At 37.3% G+C, this 20,643-nt stretch overlaps 1 protein-coding gene across 2 annotated transcripts in view; it reads left to right on the top strand.

Annotated features, from left to right (window-relative positions):
• The window catches only part of sugct (succinyl-CoA:glutarate-CoA transferase), a 110,609-nt gene that overhangs the window by 44,312 nt on the left and 45,654 nt on the right, over window positions 1-20,643 (top strand). The window contains exon 13 of one of the 2 annotated variants that reach the window (XM_052595766.1): window positions 14,362-14,457. The exons of the other annotated variant lie outside the window; for it this stretch is intronic. Within the exon in view, the coding sequence (XP_052451726.1) occupies window positions 14,362-14,442 (81 nt within the window). The 3' untranslated portion in view covers window positions 14,443-14,457. Of the gene's footprint in view, window positions 1-14,361; window positions 14,458-20,643 lie in introns of those variants that run through there. 2 annotated transcript variants of the gene reach the window in all.

The raw sequence follows: 20,643 nt of genomic DNA, 5'->3' as shown, positions 1-20,643 counted from the left end.
AGTATCTGGGAAAAGACGAAAAAAAGGAGAAACATGCACGCAACAAACTATGCCTGCAGCATTTAGACACCAGTATTATAGCTTACAGGGAATCCAAAGTGCACCCAAACACCAGACCTGTTGGTTATTTTAGGATCTTATATTTCTGGTCTGTTAAATGCATTAGACATTTTGCAATGAGCCTTCAGCGCGTGCTGAGTGAGCGAGCGCCTTAGGGTCCGTTCACATATCGATCCTAAAAACGCGTGGAAAACGCTAAGCACGTCTTTCTCCTCCTTTCCAAAGCGCTCGGGCAGAAGCGCTCATGAGGCGTCTGTCTTTGCTAAGCAACAATGACGTGCTCTCTCCATGAGACGCGGAAATTTCAGCGAAGGATAAATGGATTTGCAGCTCTAAAAATCGCTTGCAGTAGCTCTGCTACTAAATTTATTTCAAAATTGCAATCCATATACAACTATAATCAGCTGTTCCTTCATCTTGGCTGAGTTTTCAACGTTGTTATGGGAAAGGATGAAGCTGATTGGTTAGTTCTTGTCACATGACCCGCGGTGCGCTTGCGGCATTCTGAAAAGTTGAGATGTTTTTGCATTTTGCTGTATCTAAAACGTACCGAACCGAACCGTGACATCAGTGTATCGTATCGAACCGAACCGTGAATTTTGTGAACCGTTACACCCCTAATATATATATATATATATATATATATATATATATATATATATATATATATATATATATATATATTATTTTATACATTTTGATATTCCGTTTTTTAGAATGGATACAGTATTGCCAAACAAATATTGCGATACTCAAGTTTATCTATATTTTCTTACACACTATGCATTAGTCGCTTTTCCATCAACCACTGTGTGTTTGCTGCATGAAAATCTGGTCTGATTTTCACATTTATCTGAACAAAAACAGTAGGTGGTAGGGCTGGGACAATAAATCGATGCATCGCAAATCGAGAACTGATTCTGCATCGATTCTGAGATTTCTGAATCCTGATGAGTGTTCATTGTCACAGTTGTAAATGTGACAAATTTCTTCTTCCATGAGGGAGTTTTGTGTCACGACTGCTTTGTTTCCAGGCAGACTAATAAAAAAAAAATGTTACAAAGACTTCTCCCGAAAGTCCTGTACAATTCAACCAATCATATGATGACTTCCAGAAGCGTTTCCCATTTTCTGTGCCATTATATGCATCAGACGTTCAGCCAGCGGTCTGTGGACGTGACGCCTGAAGCTGAGACTAGATGATGGCTGTCTCTGAATGTAATTGAAACATTTGTTAACATTTAAGTACTCACAGGCCTTCTTATAAAGTTCTCACTTTTGATTGTGATACACAAATAAACAATGTTCCACATCAATGGAATCTTCCAAATGGGATTTGAAGTCGTTTTTTGAGTATTGAAGAAATTATCTTGGCATGCACAGATGAGAACTTCTGGTTAAGCCTCTCATTTTCATCTTCTGTTGGTCTTTTGAAGCATGATTGGGTTATGGTAAAATTACTAAAGCATCATTTTCAGCCCATTGAATGTTGGAAAAAATGAACAGTGAGAGTGTCGTAAGGTGTCTCAGACTGTCTGTGGAGTTTTGGTCATCAATTTTGTGGAGTTTCTTGTCATCAAACAAGTGGAAAAAAATCCCTGTTGAACCATTTGAACTTTTTCAATTATATTTATTGGCCCCGTTTCCAGTTTTCCAGTGACGTTTGCTTGACGTTAATCAAGTTATCCATCAATGCTCCCCATGCACACAGTATCATGTGGCGCATACTTCATTTTCAAGAATCACATCCGTGACATTCGGGTTATGTTTTGGTCTGGAGCTACTGGCGGTCAATCCTGGTCCCTGGTTGCTTTCTAAATGTAGCAAATATGTGCAGGTTATCGCCCGTTTCACTGCCGAGCCACACACCTGGACTAGGTCCAGTGAAAAATTAATATTGATATTGGATGTTTCCAGAGTATCATTCCTGTCGTATCAGGTACCAGGCCCAGATGTTGGATTTGGACAAAATGGCTCCCAGATGTGAGCATGGTTGAATGCTGAATATTCACACGGATGAAAAAAAGGAAGGAGAAGAATTTCTGGAGACGAGTCTCTTCCTTTTTTGAGCTTCCAAGCTGAACTGTATAACTGAATGTTATTGTTGTGTTTGAGTGTGTGCATGTGTGAATGAAGCCCTGTTTATCTGAATTTCGTTTGAACTGCTTAGTCTAAACCTGAGTTTGTTCCAACAATCCAAGGAGGGCTCAGAGTGAAATCCACACTGCCCTGATCTCCAGCTTGTTGTGACTTATGAAGTCAAGCTATCATTTTTTTAAATCTCTGGTCTAAATCTTTGGTCTATCTTTTTTGTTCAGGACTTGGAGAACTATGTGACTGTTAAACCGTGTTTTATAGTTTCAGGTTCTGTATCATTCAACTTAGTTTTTTTCCCCCCACATTAACCGTGCTAAGATATAATGCTTATAAGTCACTTTCCATTAATATGGTACAAAATATATCTTAAAACAATTATTTATTCATTGGCCGCTTGTTTAAGAACCTGCAGGAAATCGTAAACCTCACCAGGTCAAATTGAATATTATACAAGCTGATAAGTTATATTGTGTTATAGCAATATTTTCTACTAGGTTTGAAATTTTGGCCCAAAATTTGGTGAAAATGTAAATTTCAGTTTAATTACATAGATTTTTGTAATTTGCTTTTTTGTAGCAGTGCAAATTCATAAACATCATGATTAAATAGACAAGTAACAGGAATACAGATATAGCCTGGCTAAAAAAGATTGTATTTCTCGTTAATTAAAATAAAATTAATAAATGTAGTAATTTAACACGATTGGGACTACAACCTGCAGTTTTCAATATAATATTTTATTATTGTTATTATTATTTAACTTATTATAGCGCTACATTTATTTCTAAATACTAAATGCATAATTAAAATGGTAATATTTCTTATTTTCTGTAAATTTTTAATTTAGTAATAATAATAATCATCATAGTAGTTATTATAAGTCTTATTGATATACATGTACAAGCACAACAAACCTGGAGTTAAAAAAAAAATTTTTTTGGTTTGTTTTAACCAGAAAAAAAAACTAAACTAACATAACTATATATAAATTCAGCCAATAATGTCAAAATTAGATGTTGTATGATTAGTTAAGATTTATGACGTGGAACAGGCCTATTCATTGTTTTAAGGAGATGTGTTGTTTAAAACTAGCTACTTTTCCTGTTAAGATTCATTTTATATCTGATATGTAATATATTGGATAATGTTGTTTTCTAACAAAAAACTTGTGATTTGTGTCTCTGTTACTTAAATTGTCACGGGACACCAAAGTGTATTTGTGAAAGCTGCCAGGAACCCACAAACACTTTATGAGTTTTATGAATGGAAATAAATGACGACATTATTTGCTGACAAAAAAATGAAGTGTGACTCAGAGGAGTGAATGTTGACCTTTAGTTTTCCTGAAATACATCTCTCCGTGAGTTTTGAGTGGACGTGGAAATGTTGGAGTAAACCAGCTGCACACAATAACAGATAATTACCGACCTTGGTGTTGTCTCACAGCAGAGTTTTCCACTGAATGTTTACAAGTACAGGGATGTTTCCGGGCCCCGTGGACCTTCAAATGCACCCAAATGAGTGAAGAGCCAAGCATTGGAGCTTAAACAGATGTTGCAGGGAGCGCTGCGGCAGGAACGAATGCTGTAGCTGCAGTAATTGGTCCAGTCATGTGAGAAGGTCCAGTAGGTTTGCGTAGTCTCTGTCACTGTAATGTTTGAGTAATGGAGGTTATTCTGAAAGCCGACTCCAGTTGTTCTTTCCTGGCTGGAGACTTGAGGATTTTCCCCATTGTAATGGCTTAGGGCCCTTGTGAAAATGATGGACCCGTGTACTTGTAACTAGATAGTTCGACACACGCTCCTTGGATCCTAGTCCACATAATGAACTTCATTCCTTACAAACTGTTTTGCTCCTCTTGGAGCTGGTATTTACAATGAATGAGTGCAGAAACAGTTGGAGTGAAGTTCACTGCTGTTTTCTGGTGGGAGGAAAACAATTGGAAATTTTGAGTAACCTCAAAAGACCTTAACATTTGTGCAAGTGACTCATTCGGTTGAGTATGGTATTATGTTGTGGAGGTATTCGGAAAAGACAATCTGATTGACTTCAGCAATTCATGAATGCGGAGAGTGGGGTAAACTGTGGGGAAAAGCTAGTTTTTGTCTTTGTTTGTTTGTAGGTCTATTATTTTGCATGGAGTATGTCAACGGTTTTCAACAACATACAGTATATACACACACTTCAGTTTTAAAGACTTTTGTTTGTACTATTGCCAAATATATTGGGAACTTGACTGGTCTGCAGAAACCCAGCTGAACACCTCTGGTGTGTCTTTAAATGCAGTCCCTGGGCCAAAAACTCATCACCAAACGCACACACACACACACACCCTTTGCTAGTTCAAAGGTTAAGTTACTGCACTATCTCCTACTTTGATTTGTAACATTTAAATGACTGGTTTTGTCATCAGATTGGATAACCTCAACCATTCTGCAATGACAAAGGAGGACAGACAGTTTCCTTTTTGTTGGAGTCAATAAATGTCTGGATCTTAGTCTAGATGATACTTCCATTAGATGTTGTTTTATGGATAGTGTTATTTCTCTTGGACAGTTCGGCAAGCAAGAATAAACAGGGGTAACAGAAATGACTGGAGCCGTTGTGTGAACATCAGGGAAAGGGCTGGTGTAAATTACAACGTGAATTCCCAAGCTTCTGATTTTCCCATGGTCTTCATCCAAAGTCCACCCATCTTTGATATTTTTGTACAGAGTAACCATCTGTGGGATAAAAAAACTCAGTTGATTTACAAATTCTGCTGCTAAGTGCTAGTCTAAGTATGAATCGAAGAGATTGCAAATCTGCCGAAGTCAGTCAAACAAGACATGATCATTCATTTTCTTCACAAATATTTCAGTTCGCAAAATCATCTGCTTCCGCAACCTCAAGTTTCTTTTCATCCTTGGCAAGTACATTGGTATACATAATATTGTGTCTCATTCTTCCCCGTAATCCTTCATTCGCATGTCTTGGAGGAAGTTCTAGCATCTCAAATGGACCGTTGTGTATTGAGTTTGAGCTGGCTGAGCGTTAAATCCTGTCAGTTGGAGCTGTGATCCCTGACAGCATGCGTCGATCTTCACCTCATCCTCTCGGAGTCACTGTACCGTATTCTCTGACCGGCCAGCGGACTGTTTGCTTGGTTTCTTTGGGATTAAGCTCCCCAGGAGTGGAGTGAATGAAAGGAGAGAGCGTGATTGTGGTGCATTTTTCACATGAACAGTGCAATGGGATCCACCCGTTGGTCATAGTCAATTAAACTAAACAGCTGTTGAGTGGAATGAGCTTCACTAAGAGTGTATTATACAAGTGGACATCTGGCCTGCATTAGGGTACTAAGCAAAAATCCTAAACTAAGCAGTGAATTGCGTTTCCGAACGAATGCGCTTCAAAATATGGATCAGAGAGAATGTCATAAGTGAAAATCAGTGTGATGATTCATATGGCTGGATCACTTCGACAAGGGTGGCCAAATTGCTTGATTTACAGCTACACTGACCTTTTACCCAGTGTTTGGTACAGCACATACGACTATTTTATAGTTTAAAGGAAAAGTTGCCATTCCATGCAGGGCCTAAAACTAACATTTTACTACATCTGCCAATGGCCAGAAATGTATTGAAAAATATTTTTACCGGCTTAAATTTTTTTAAAATAAAATAATCATTATTTTGTTAAAGAATAGCAATATTGATGGGAATTATTTTCCACTTAATACTGAAAATAACTGTAGTACTTTAGTAGTAATTTAAAATATATAACACTGTCTAGTTTACTCAAAATATATGCTTTAATAATTTTAGTATTGCATTGCTATGTTTATTTGCAATTGATACAGTACCTGTTATTGCAGGTAGTGGCAAGTTGTATAGAGTGCTATTTCTATGCCACATGTACATGATGTCTGTGTACAGCTTTTCAAATAATTTACTTATAAGATGCAGTTTTTCCTTTATTGAACATTTAATTTACAGGAAATCGGTACTCGATAGCAATTGCATTCAACAAAAATATAGAAAAATGAGAACAATCATTAACCTGAAATAAATAGCAAGAGTATCATAGCTATACACAGGAATTTCTTGCGACCCAGTTGCAACTTTCAATGGCATGATACTAGGTTGCGACCCAGTGGTTGGGGACCTCTGGTCTAGGGTTTAGCACACATGCTCACACAAGCACATCAAGCTGTGGTGCTCGTTTGGGAAACCAATGTCCAGGCCCATATTGCATCACATTCCCATTTCTCCTCTCTCTATTTGGACCGAACTGGAGAAGGTCCAATAAATTTGTGCTTTGCAGATGTACTGTATTTTGTGATTATAATCTTCTCAGAATCAAACTCGTATATCTTCTTGGACAATCTGAGTAAAAACAAGGGTATAAATCACCTAGTGTTTTTAAAGTTCATAGAAATCTAATCTGTCTGGATAGGAATTTCTGTGATTGTGGTGTTGACACCTCTCCTCATTCATTTAGATATTTGTTGAATTGCGTAAATTGAGCTAGATTTCTCTTTACAATGCCTAGTGCAACTGGATCATTGATTTCTGACATAAAAAGAAAATGATATAAACAATTAAGTGTCTGATCGTGGACTGTTCAGCCAGGGTCGTTTCACAAGGCTGAATATCAAAATGAAGAATCAGAGTTTCAGAGATGATGTAAAAGTATCTCCTGATGCATTGTGATACTGAATAATTTATGCCTTTGACTTGTGGGAGGACATTTATAAGTCCAAATGGACCCCAAATTTCCTGCCATCATCTGAGGGTGAGGAATGAGGAAACCGTGCTCTGAAAGTAAACTTTGTATGTCTACATGGTTCAATAAATGTCACTACACATGTGCTGGAAGGCTTTCTGATATGCCCCTTTTGATACGCCTCCAGCGGTCATGGATGATTTGCTCTGAATCTGTACTTGTCCTCAAGCCATCACCTCAACTTCCTCTCGGCCAGACCTTCCAGAATAGGAGGGTCTTCCTTTAATGGTCCTGGATGATGGTGTGGACCAGCACAGCTGTGCACATCTTTATATGATGAGCTGCAGGTGGAGACATTCAACTGATGATCATCCTCCTGGCTGCATCAGTAACCTAGAGCAGCTGCCCAGTCAGTCAGTGACTTCTCAGGCCACGTTTTTGTTTTGTACCAGGCACCTCCTATGGTTGCTGGTTTCAGACCGACTTCCAAAAATCCATAATGTCATGTCTGACATGTCTAAATGTGCACACTGGTTTCTCTTTCAAATGCCTTTTCATAAACCAGGTATGTATGGGCAGGGCTGAGTCGATGGGAAGGGAAGAAAGAGCAGCTCTTCCTGTACTTAAGATGTTAATGAAGGGACAGACAGAGAAGGGAAGCTGATTTATGGAGTGACCTTCCTGTTACCTGTCCTGTTTGGCTATGAGACCCCTAGAGGTGCAGAGGAGAGAAATGGTCGTCAAAAACATATGATACAGACCCTGGAGCAGTGGCCCAAGCTTAATGAACTCCCAAATGAGAATTTGGTCAGTCATGAGACTCTTTGCTGGCACAGAATCCTCTCAGATGTCCGTGTTCATCTGCTGCTTTAGAGCTCAAACCATCTGTAACAAATGAAGGGCGTTCATAAGACTGCAAAGTGTGAGTCCAATATTTTCACCTCGAATGCAACATCATGAGATCTTCACATGTGAGAAAGAAGTCAAACACGCCTAGGGTTGAATCTTATGAACTTTTCTGTGATTCAAATGTTGCAGCATCAGAAGAAGGTTTTGATACTTCAAGCTAATGTAATGGCAGAATTTTAAAAGTCCAGAGACTGTTGAGACAGTTGTTTTTTTTCTGGTACAAATTGAGTTTAGGGCTGCGGTTATTTTCAACAGCTGTTTCCCCACTCTTTTGAAATAGGTTATTTGCTCAGTAGTCCTCTGGCATTCTTCAAAGTCTGTAATACATTTTTACATAAATACATAATTTAACTACAGAGAGCATGTGCGTCATGTACGCGAGTAATGATCGACTCAAACTATGGCCACATCCACACAAAAACAAACAAATCTCTATAATAAAAATTAATTTGTCATATGAAGTTCATAAAGCAACACTTGCATGCATGCCACTCTGCGATTGCGTTACTGAAAAATGTATATTTAGATTACTTATTTAGATTAAGTTGCTCCTTCCTAAAACATATGAAACTAAAGTATTGTGTATCCGTTTACATAATGCATTTTTGCAAGAAAACTCAGTCTGTGTTTAACAAGCAATTTGTCTGTTCAAGACCCATGCATAAAAACTGCAGATGGGCTGAATAAAATAAAATGCAGGTTTTTATTTTATCACAGTAGGTGGTGCTTACAGTAAAGCAGAAATATCCCAGTTACCCTGGTACACAAATCACTGCACACCTTAATGTTCTGACACCTGTTTTTCACAAAAAAAAACAGTACAGAACAGTATCCAAACAGTATTAACATATTTTTGGACTGATGTTCAAATTTTTGGATTCCTTATGCAAGTGCTGGTCATATAATTAGAATATCATCAAAAAGTTGATTTATTTAGCTAATTCCATTCAAAAAGTGAAACTCGTATATTATATTTATTATTACACGCATACTGATATATTTCAAATGTTTATTTCTTTTAGTTTTGATGATTATAACTGACAGCTAAGGAAAATGCCAAATTTAGTATCTCAGAAAATTAGAATATAACTTAAGACCAATACAAAGAAAGGAGTTTAAGAAATCTTGGCCAACAAAAAAGGTATGAAAATGAAAAGTATGAGCATGTACAGCACTCAATACTTAGTTGGGGCTTCTTTTGACCTCAAGCAACATGGTTTGTGTGCCTCTCCCCTCTTCCTCCAGACTCTGGGACCCTAATATCCAAAGGAAATGCAAAATTTACTTTCATCAGAAAACATAACTTTTGACCACTCAGCAGCAGTCCGGTCCTTTTTGAAGTGAGATGCTTCTGATGCTGTATGTTGTTTAAGAGTGGCTTGACACAAGGAATGTGACAGCTGAAACCCATGTCTTGCATACATCTGTGCGTAGTGGTTCTTGAAGCACTGACTCCAGGTGCAGTCCACTCTTTGTGAATCTCCCCCACATTTTTGAATGGGTTTTGTTGCTATTGCTTGTACACCTCTTCTACCACATATTTTCCTTCCCTTCGCCTCTCTATTAATGTTCTTGGACACAGAGCTCTGTGAACAGCCAGCCTCTTTTGCAATGACCTTTTGTGTCTTGCCCTCCTCGTGCAAGGTGTCAATGGTCATCTTTTGGACAACTGTCAAGTCAGCAGTCTTCCCCATGATTGTGTAGCCTACAAACTAGACCGAGAGACCATTTAAAGGCTTTGCAGGTGTTTTGAGTTAATTAGCTGATTAGAGTGTGGCACCAGGTGTCTTTAATATTGAACCTTTTCACAATATTAAAATTTTTTGAGATACTGAATTTGGGTTTCTCCTTAGTTGTCAGTTATAAACATCAGAATTAAAAGAAATAAACATTAGAAATATATCAGTCTGTGTGTAATTAATTAATATAGTATACAAGTTTCACTTTTTGAATGGAATTAGTGAAATCAACTTTTTGGTGATATTCTAATTATATGACCAGCACCTGTATGTATATCATACGACAACAATACGAGTGAAGTGTTCAGAGGAACAAGAGACAATTCCAGAATATTCCTGCTATTCACTGTGGTTTATAAGACATAGACTGTTTGTGAGCACAACAAAGTCATCGTTTAAAGTAGCATAAAACCTTGGGCACATGACCAAAAAGCATGAGTCTTATTGGTTGGCCAGCTTTATTCACAGTGCAATGGAAAATAGATTAGAACAAATGTCTGATCAAATGTATTTCATATCAAAATAAAATGTTTATCGCACATAAATTTTACCCTAGTTTGCCCTTTGTATTTACAATATCTGATGCATTTTTATACCACTGTCCACTAAAGAAGCTGACTTTTTTAAAGTGCAGATTGAAACTCTGAATGCACAAGTACAGAGTATTGCCAATTAGTAAGAACATGAGCTCAAGATGTTGGCTATGATAAGCAATTATCACACATGATAAATCACATAATTGTTCTTATGCGAAGCCATCTGTGTTCAGAAAGGAGAGTGTTTGGTTGTTCATGGGAACTGTCCCAGAATGACCTTTACTGGACACTCCCCTGCCATCACTTGTTGTTTTCACAATTGCTTCACAAGGCACCTGGGAAACATTTGCATTTGTCAACAATCTTCTTTGAAACCTTTTTTAACTCCTCTTTTTGTCTTTTTTTCCCCCCACTGATCTTTTTCAGGTATCATAACAACGGGATTGTTTTGTGGGAAACTTTCTGATTTTGTCTCATGAATGCAGCTCTCAAAGGTCTGCAGCTGACGTATTTTGTAAACTTTACACTGCATTTATATGATCAGAAAGTTGCCTTGGCAGTTGGTCTTAATTTAATTTATGTCTGGCTGTCTGTGTAGGGTGGTACACGATTGGTGACATTTCAGGTTTTAGAACCGTCTCAGTTCGTCTATGTTGTTTACAGTTGTTACTCATTTCTTTGGTGTGGTTCATGGTGGTCTTCTGTTTATACTTATTTTCTTTCAGTATTAAGTTGTAAAAGGATGATATTTTACTATTGTAATGTGGTGCAGGTGTAATCTGTTTTTCTGTCTATAGAGGTCCTCTTTGCTCTGGATACCAGCTCTTGGCAGATATGAACCATTTATTTATTTAAGTGGCTTTTATTCATACTCTGTACAGACAGTGTGATTTTTGTTAGGTAAATATCTTTACAGCTATATATTTTTTAAAGAGCTAATTTTTCAAGATGCTGGTTACCAATATCATTTTCTGCTGAATGAAGTTGATTTGACGCCTTTAAACAAAATGGAAAAGGAAAAGTTCACTCCAAAACAGTCTGTCCGTCAGTCTCTGGCCAGCTCTTGAACACTGCTCACTATGTGGCCATTGTTTGTCAATTATCTTCAGTCAAACTCAATGAGCTTGCTGTGATGCATTTTGACCTGCAATTTAACAAATTAAACAGAGTTTGAGATTCCTAACGCATAAGCTTGTGGCATGATAATATTATTAGTTTCTTTGGATAAAAAAATCATGGGCGGTATTTGAAATGATTTCAGATATTGGTTTGGAAAATCGGTAAAATGTCATAGCAGATTTGTGTCATCCAAAAATTCATGCCTTTCGTAATTGAAAGACATGTCAAAACATAGTTAATCACAGCATGGATTAAAGAAAATGCTTCCTTACACCAAACATTTATTAAGATGGATGAAAATCTGCCTGTCACTCTCAAATATTTTTGAACCCTATAGGGAGTTCTGGTTTTGGCAGCGTGCGAATGTTTTAATGTAATTCATGGAGTTACAGAAACATTTTGTGGTTTTGAACTAAATGAAAGAAAGAAGAAACTCGGTCCAAAGAGATTTAATGACTATTTTGGTTTGACAAATGTATGATCTGTGGGTTTCTTATACTGTAGGGTCATTTTTAACTTTTTTTTTTTTCCAGACTGAAAATGCGCTCTTCACTAAAATATAAGGATGTTAGCTGCTAAAGCTGTAATTGCATTGTGACAAAGCCACACTGGGGAAAATGTATTACAGGTCGCACTTAGTGTGAAACTGAAGTAAACCAGATGCTAGTGTTGAGTCACACCATAAAATTATGAACAAACGTTCTAACACAAAACTTTTAAGCTAAATATATGATTTTACTCTTAACAATAAAAGTGAAGCGATAATTCTAGCTAAGTTTGGAAGCCAGAATTGGGAGTGTTTATAAGTCTCCTGACTTTTGTATGTCTATTTTTTTTTTTCTTGTCCTTGTCTGTACACTGCACCATGCTTCCCCTGTCCCAAATGTTTGTGGTCTAACGGATGAATCTTACACGAGCTCCAAGCACTTAAAAGCTTGTCACGTGTTCCATCCGCCTCCCATGGGAACACGGCAAAGACTGTTACAAGTGACTCAGTCCAATTTCCCTGTCTAGTCAAAGTCAGTGTCCTCTCATTGGGCAGGACATCCAAAATAAAAGTCACAATATATGTACACTTTTTTTATAGATAAGGATCAAAACCGAGCATTTCTGAAGAATACTAAGTGGTTTACTTTAAATGTCAACCATTGGTTTATATGAGTACAAATTGTAAATGAAATTGTATCTTTGATCATTAGCATTTGTGTAAAATGCTGTAGCAAAAATGTTGTCTGTCCATTCGACTCTTTCACAGATCATTTGCTTTAAATGGCAAAATTATTAATGTCCCATGGAAACATGAAACCAATGCAATTATACACAACCGGTTAGTCATTCATGCAAACCACCAACTAGTAGTTCTGGCCATACCTGTTGTTTTTCCTGACTGATTATTAAAAAAGTTGCTTAGCTGCCAGCCAAAATAGTGAATTCAGCCACATTTGGCCATTTGTGTGTGCAGTGTCCATCAAATGGTCAGTGAATAGACTGTGGGTAGCCTTAGGCTAAGACTAGATACCTGATAAATTGGGAATCATAACAGTTTTCAAAATCACATAATAAAGGGGGATTGGAAATAAAACTCAGTTCAGATTATGTAGTGATCTGAATACCAAACTGATAAGTCATATTTTTGTGTTACTGGTTGACAACTTCACAGGGCTATTTACCTAAACTTGAACTTCTCAGGACAGTATGTTCATGCTCTAATTATTTTATTTAGTTATCTGCCTTCATGCTTTGATGGCCACCTGCTATGTAGAGGCCTGGTCTGGTAAGGGGCTGTTTACAAAGCACATCATCCTAGGTCCAACTGTGTTTTTTTCTTTCTATGAAAACATGCACTAGACAGTCATCTTTGACCTTTGCATCTCACCATGCATATTTTCTCAGCACCTCACGCCATGAGCGCTGCCTATTATTTTAAATAAGTTTTAAAAATGTGTTATGTTTTGAACCTATCCTGTGTGTATGACTCCACTCATTACGTCTCATCAGACCAGCATTTATTACAGACTTTGGCATCTTGCATAAAAGTCAAAAACCTGTGCAATCCTTTGAGTGTCGTGTGCCTCTTGTTTTGCATCTTTGTTCAGCGGCAGAGTTTAAAAAGAGCTTAATTTTTGATCTACTGTACCTCAGAAATCACCTGATCGTAAACTAAAGCAGGGTCTTTGCTGTGAGAGGTGTGGCACTGCTGCCTTTTGTTGCTTTTGTTATGACAGTCTTTTTACAGCTAAACAACAATTTCAAGGTAAATTTCAAGAGATGTTGCATCATATTGTAAACAAAGCCATGCTTTTCTTAACACAGATTTCATAAACCACAAATATGCTTTGAAGGGCGTAGAACAAATACAACATTTTTAAAGCATCTCAGACAATGGATTCGTCATCTGGCAAGTCTTAACTGCAGATGTACTCTAAGTTAATTTTACTAAAATTTTCCTTTGCAAGTTCACTTAGCTACATTAAAGAAAAATAAACTAATACTTTTTAATTTTACTTATTTATAAAGGTGTAAAATATTTTTTTCTTAATTTGACATTTTCTTTTATCACTGCACTGACATTAGCACAGCTATTGTATGCCCACTGAATGAAACAACTCTTTAAAAAAAAAAAAAAAATTCAATGTCTGTTTTTAATTGGACTGAATGCAATGGAATTAAGTTGTGGTGAAATTTTACCCAATTGTGTCTTCTATAAAAATGAGTTATATAGCTCATTTAAATGAAGTAAATTGAACAAGGAGCAAAAAGCATGTTCTCCAGTGTATCATAGATTGGGTAAAATGTCCATTTGTCTTACATTTATGATACTGTTAACTTTGATGGACTGCACTGTTAAAAAAACAAACAAAAACCTACTGTGATGTTTCCATGCTGTTCCAAACTGATTTATAGTCCACCCAAAATAAAAATCATTAATCAATTATCCCCATGTTGTTCCAAACCCCCTAAAAGCTTTGTTTGTGTCTTGGGAACAAAATTTAAGATATTTTGGATGAAAACCGGAAGGCTTGTGACTGTCCCATAAACTGCAAAGTAAATAACGCTCAAGGTCCAGAAAAGTATGAAAGACATAATCAGAATAGTCCCTCCTCCATCAGTGGTTCAACTGCAATGTTATGAAGCGACATGAATACTTTATCTACGTGTAGAAAAAAATAAATAAAAAATACTTTATTCAACAGTTTGTCTCCTCTGTGTCCCTCTGCAGCAGAGATGGGACCAAGTCACACATGTGCAAGTCTCAAGTAAGTCTCAAGTCTTGACCTTCAAGTCTCAAGTAAGTCCCAAGTATTTTTTTCTTGGGCAAGTCAAGTCAAGTCAAGTCACAAGCTATGTCAAGTCAAGTCCAAGTCAAGTCACCTTAATATTGTTATTTTACCTGCAGAATCTGATCTTAATAAAGTTAAGTAACTGTCAGTAAATTAAAATAATTTGGATTTGCATTGTAAATACTCATGTTCAGTAAAATACATCATGGAATCAAACAAAATTGTAACTTCCTAAAATTATTTATTTTTCACTTCTGCCAACAGTGTTTGAAATGTTTTACATTTCCAACATTGAGTCCATAAAACAAATAATAGCTAAACATCCAACAGACTCCTCTCTGAACACCTCTCTCTCTCTCTCTCTCTCTCTCTCTCTCTCTCTCTCTCTCTCTCTCTCTCTCTCAAACACAGTTTACATACAACATTTAACTGTTACATTTCTCCTCTCTCTCTCTCTCTCTCTCTCTCTCTCTCTCTCAGAGTATAGAATATAAATATGACGTATTTTCAGTTGTTTCATACTTTTTTGTTATGTACAGTACAGACCAAAAGTTTGGACACACTTTCTCATTCAAAGAGTTTTCTTTATTTTCATGACTATGAAAATTGTAGATTCACACTGAAGGCATTAAAACTATGAATTAACACATGTGGAATTATATATGGAATTATATACATAACAAAAAAGTGTGAAACAACCAAAAATATGTCATATTCTTGGTTCTTCAAAGTAGCCACTTTTTGCTTTGATTACTGCTTTGCACACTCTTGGCATTCTCTTGATGAGCTTCAAGAGGTGGTCACCTGAAATGGTCTTCCAACAGTCTTGAAGGAGTTCCCCGAGAGATGCTTAGCACTTGTTGGCCCTTTTGCCTTCTATCTGCGGTCCAGCTCACCCCTAAACCATCTGGATTGGGTTCAGGTCCGGTGACTGTGGAGGCCAGGTCATCTGGCGCAGCACCCCATCACGCTCCTTCTTGGTCAAATAGCCCTTGATGCCTTCAGTGTGACTCTACAATTTTCATTTTCATGAAAATAAAGAAAACTCTTTGAATGAGAAGGTGTGTCCAAACTTTTGGTCTGTACTGTACATAACAAAAAAGTATGAAACAACTTAAAATACGTCATATTTATATTCTGTACTGTGTATATATATATATATATATATATATATATATATACACACATATATATATATATATATATATATATATATATATACATATGCACTTCTCATGATTGGGTAATCGCGGCAGCTACATTAGTTTTTCTGATTAATTGTTTTGCTCTATGAGAAAGACAAGGTAACAAAATATTCGGGGCTTATGCCCCCTTAGCCCAGCCCTAGCGCCGCCCCTGGAATGTGTTTTTTTGACGGCCTGCTAGCGGATCATTAGGGGCCATTCACATCACGTCTTTGCGCGCTCATAATGATAGCAACGCGCGCGCGTCGCACCGCATCGAGTTAAAAACATCTAAACTTTTCAGAATGCCGCAAGCGCACCGCAGGTCATGTGACAATAACTAACCAATCAGCTTCATCCTTTCCCGTATCAACGTTGAAAGCTCAGCTAAGATGAAGGAACAGCTGTTCATAGCTGTATATGGATTGCCATTTTGAAATGAATTTAGTAGCAGAGCTACTGCGAGCGATTTTTAGTGCTGCAAATCCATTTATCCTTTGCTGAAATTTCCGCGTCTTCATTGAGAGAGAGCGTGTCATGGATGCTTAGCAACGACAGACGCCCCAGGAGCACTTCTGCCCGAGCGCTTTGGAAAGAAGGAGAAAGCGGCGCGACTAGCGTTTTCCACGCGTTTTTAGGCGCGAACTATTGAAGACAAAAGCTATGACCCTCGGTACCTCTCAGGCTGACATTTTGAAGTGATGTGAAATCTGATTTAAGTGGGTGTGGTGTGTGTAAGGTAGAGAGGGCATGACTGATGATAGTGTCCTGATCCAGTCACGACGCTATTCTCAGCCTGCGCTCCAGCTGAGTAATCAACTTTATTTTAAAAAATAATTTATATATTTTATATTCAAACTGAAAACATGATGTGATTAACACTCAGGTCATTCAAGTCATCGTGTCTCAAGTCAAGTCAAGTCCCGAGTCTTTAACTTCCGAGTCAAGTCTCAAGTCCTAAAAATAGCGACTTGAGTTGACTCGAGTCCAAGTCACCAAGTCACAAGTCCCCATGTCTGTTCTGCAGCGCCATTTTGGACAATATGAGTTGAAGGCAGGCAGCTTACACTTTTCCGTATCGCAACACGGATGCATTTTCTGTGTGTATTTACACTTTGATTTGAACGAAAACAGTGCGGCTGACACAGAAGAGCATACGCTGCTTGCGTTATGCGGAGAGACACAGAGGAGACAAATTGTTGAACAAAGTCTTTCTTTTTGTTTTTTCACGTAAAATTTTTTTTATCGTTGCTTCATAACGTTACAGTTGAACCGCTGATGGCAGATGGACTATTCTGATGATGTCTTTCATACTTTTCTGGACCTTGACAGTGTAATTTACTTGGCAGTCAATGGGACAGTCACAACACAAGCCTGCCAGTTTTCTTCCAAAAATATCTGAAATTGTGTTCTGAGGACGAACAACGCTTTTACGGGTTTGGAACGACATGGGGGTAAGTTTTCATTTTGAGGTGGAGAATCCCTTTAACTTAGCATTTTCAGTGCTTTTGAACGGAAATCAAGTCTAATGTCAAAGTGAAAGCAGATCTCAAAATAATCCAAAATATTTGTGATCATAAAATCCAATTCCAATATAACTGATTTCATAAGTATTCACCCCCCACACACCTACATCATCCCTTATGCAGCCAGTTGCTATTAGAAGTCATGTTAATAGTTCACTTGTATGTACTCAAGAGGTTTCAACTGATTGTAGTATAAATACACATCTATCTGGAAGGTCCAACTTCTGGTGAGTCAGTGTTATGGCAGAACTTACACCATATCCCTTGGAGTCCAGTTAAATCAATAATTAACAAATGGAAAGAGTATGCTTACAGCTGTAAATCTACCTAGTGCAGGCTGTCCTCAAAAAGCAGAACGGAGGAGGCCACCAAGACACCAATGAAGCGGTTACATGACTGGAGAAAATGAGCATGCAACAGTGTTGTCCACTTCACCCGTCACAGCTCTATGGCAAAGCAGCAGAGAGAAAGCCAGTGTTGTCATGTGAGATCTCGCCTACAGTTTTCCAGAATGCATGCGGTGGACTCTGAAGCCATCTGGAAGAGGGTTTTATAATCCAATGAGACCACAGTTGAGCTTTTTGGCCATCAAAGCAAATGCCACGTTTGGCGTAGGTTAAACACTGTGCATCATCAGAGAAAAACTATTCCCACTCTGAGTCCTAGTGGTGGCAGCATTATGCCATGGGAATTAAGGTTGAAGTGAATGCAGAACAACTGGAGGAAAACCTGAGGAAGTCAGCAAGACACCTGACAAGACAATGACTCCCAAGGAATGGCTTAAAAACGATGTTAATATCCTTGAGTGGCCAATCAGATCTCAGTCCAATTTATAATATGTGGGTCGACTTGAAAAAGACTGTTAGCTCACAACCTCCATGCAACCTGAATGAGTTGGAGCAGTTTTGCAAAGATGAATGGGCACTGCTGTGGCCAGATGTGCGATGCTGATAGAGACCTACAGACTCAAGACTGGAACTGCTGCCAAAGGAACATCTACTATATAATGACTTGAAAGGGGGAAACGTGTGTAAACAGATACGCAAACAGATGTTTTGTGTTTGACTGTAATTCATTTTGAATGTAGTTTTGACTTAAAAGAATATTGTTTTGCTGATCATTATCAGTTCTCTAGAGGAAAAAAATAAAAACTTTAATTTTAAAAGAGGTGCATTGTATTTATAGTCACTGACTGTACAAAATCATAACATAAGTTATAATATGATTGCTTAACATTTCTGACAAATAAGTCAAATTTCTATTATATGATAAATAATGGTAAATGACACACAGACCAATGTTTACAAAGTCTGCATTGGTTTGATTAAAAAATAAAACTAAATTAACTTGAAGGAAATTATTTAAATTTGAAAGTGTTTTCAAATGTATAGTTTTTATCATTATTGCTGCAATCCTCAGTGTCACGTGATCCTTCCGAAATAATATATGCTGATTTGATGCTCAAGAACATTTCTTATACATATCAATGTTGAAAATATTCATGCTGCTTTCCATTTTCGTGAAAACCTGATTTTTCTTTTTTTTTAAATCTTCATGATTCTTTGCATAATAAAAGTTCCAAAGAGAATAGTATTTATTCGAAACACTTTTATAACATTGTCTTTAAAATCACTTTAATATCACTTTTGATCAATTTAATGTTCTTGCTGGATAAAAGTATCAATTCCATTACAAATTGTTGGACTGTTAGACATTTTTTAACAACAGTTTTATTTATTTTTTTGATTAATTACGAGCGTAGTTGATTGAAAGCCCTACATTACACCTTCTGTATGTGAAAGTGGACCATCATGAGTCCACCGTCATCTGTTCTTTTCAGTGAACTGCACATTCATTGAACTGTGGCCGGTTTGTGAAACTCCTGGGCTGTCTCTCAGAAAGATCTGCCTCAAAGAGAGTTTTCCCCAGTATCTGGGTCAGTCTTCTGTCCTGAGCTCACCTCCACAGCTCGATGTGCATTTGGATTCTCAAACAGACCTAGCCGCCTTTGCCAGAATCCAGCGCAGAATGTATGTGAGCACAACTGTTTGTCAGCGAGTTCTGGATTTAATGTGATTTTCATCAGTGTTTGACTTGTTGCTGACAAACCAGTTGTTCAAAATGGCATATATAAAGCTTCAAGTGGCTTTTTCATGACATCTTGAACTTTTGAGATATGATGTATGTGGTAAACATACTGTAACTTTCAGACCTCAAAACATCCCTTACAGTCCAAAAAGAGCATTTGTTGAATCCAGTTTGAAAATACGAGCCGTTCTGAACGTTATGAGACAAATAAATCACATTAATCAAAATATGATTGTACACATTTATATATATGACATTTATTTGGGGGTTATAAACTTGGCTGACCAAGTCTTGGTGCAGTAATGAGAGGAAAATAGGATATTCTGTAAATTCCATTATTCCTAAAAGCCAGAACTTACAAGAGTAAAATGAGGTAAAGGCTACCAAACCGGTGTAGCATCTGCCATTCTGTGGAAACAATTAATGTTATGACGTTTCTAAAAGGTGCATTGTACATGTCAGAGAAAGGGGAAATACAGTATGATTGTGTTTGCTACAGAAAAAAACATAACTAACATTTCTAAGTAGACCTTAGGGAAAATAATTATATAACAACAAAATGTGCAATCTGACCCCTTAATATCTCATATCATGAGGTGATATTTAGCCACGGTGTCACCCAATCCAAACTGTCATCCGTGCAAAGGAAGGGAAATGCAACCTGATCTCAAAATCAAAATATCAAACATCAAGGTTTACATACGGATTTGTTCACAGAGGTATCAATATCACAAGCCTTAGGTGTCCTCAGTGAGCAGGTGGTATGACTTCTTGTCTTGGCTCTTACACAATGTCTCGAGCGATTATGATGTGAGTGAAGTAATTTTGTTTGACTATTATTTTTTCAATTGTTCTTTGTTTGAAGCAGCATGCTGTGGCTTGTCACACAGAGCATTTTGAAATGCAACATTGTCCTATTTCTACAGATAGGTTTGCATGCTAATATAAGAGTAATTGTGAGGGGAAAAAGATCTGAGAGTTGTCTGAGAGGACTGTCCGTACTGTGGCCTACTAGTCAGATGATACTTCATGCTTCCCTTTTATAGATTCATAAACATGTTGTGTAGCAATTATTTACAGAATTATACAGTATGGCTCATTACACATCTGTTCCCTCAAGAAGAGCTTCAAGTCCACCTTTGAATGGAATGGAACATTTTGTCAGAGGTTTGTTTGCTTTATTAGCATTGTGTAATTCCCTGGGATAACATGTTTAAGCTGTCAAGGTAAATTTATCACATGCAATATGCAAATATACTTTGCATTAGTGAAAACAAAGGCTGTGTTTGCATGAACAGCAATAATATGTCAGCATAGTTCAAATCAATTAAAACTGTGTGAAATACAAGACTATGGTTACCTTAATCTGTTAACTGTCACTCACATTTTTGAACAGT

Source organism: Carassius gibelio, chromosome B24, assembly GCF_023724105.1.
Source record: "Carassius gibelio isolate Cgi1373 ecotype wild population from Czech Republic chromosome B24, carGib1.2-hapl.c, whole genome shotgun sequence".
Classification (NCBI taxonomy): domain Eukaryota; kingdom Metazoa; phylum Chordata; class Actinopteri; order Cypriniformes; family Cyprinidae; genus Carassius; species Carassius gibelio.
Note: the sequence above shows the minus strand (reverse complement) of the source record. Positions and strands in the feature narration are given on the sequence as shown.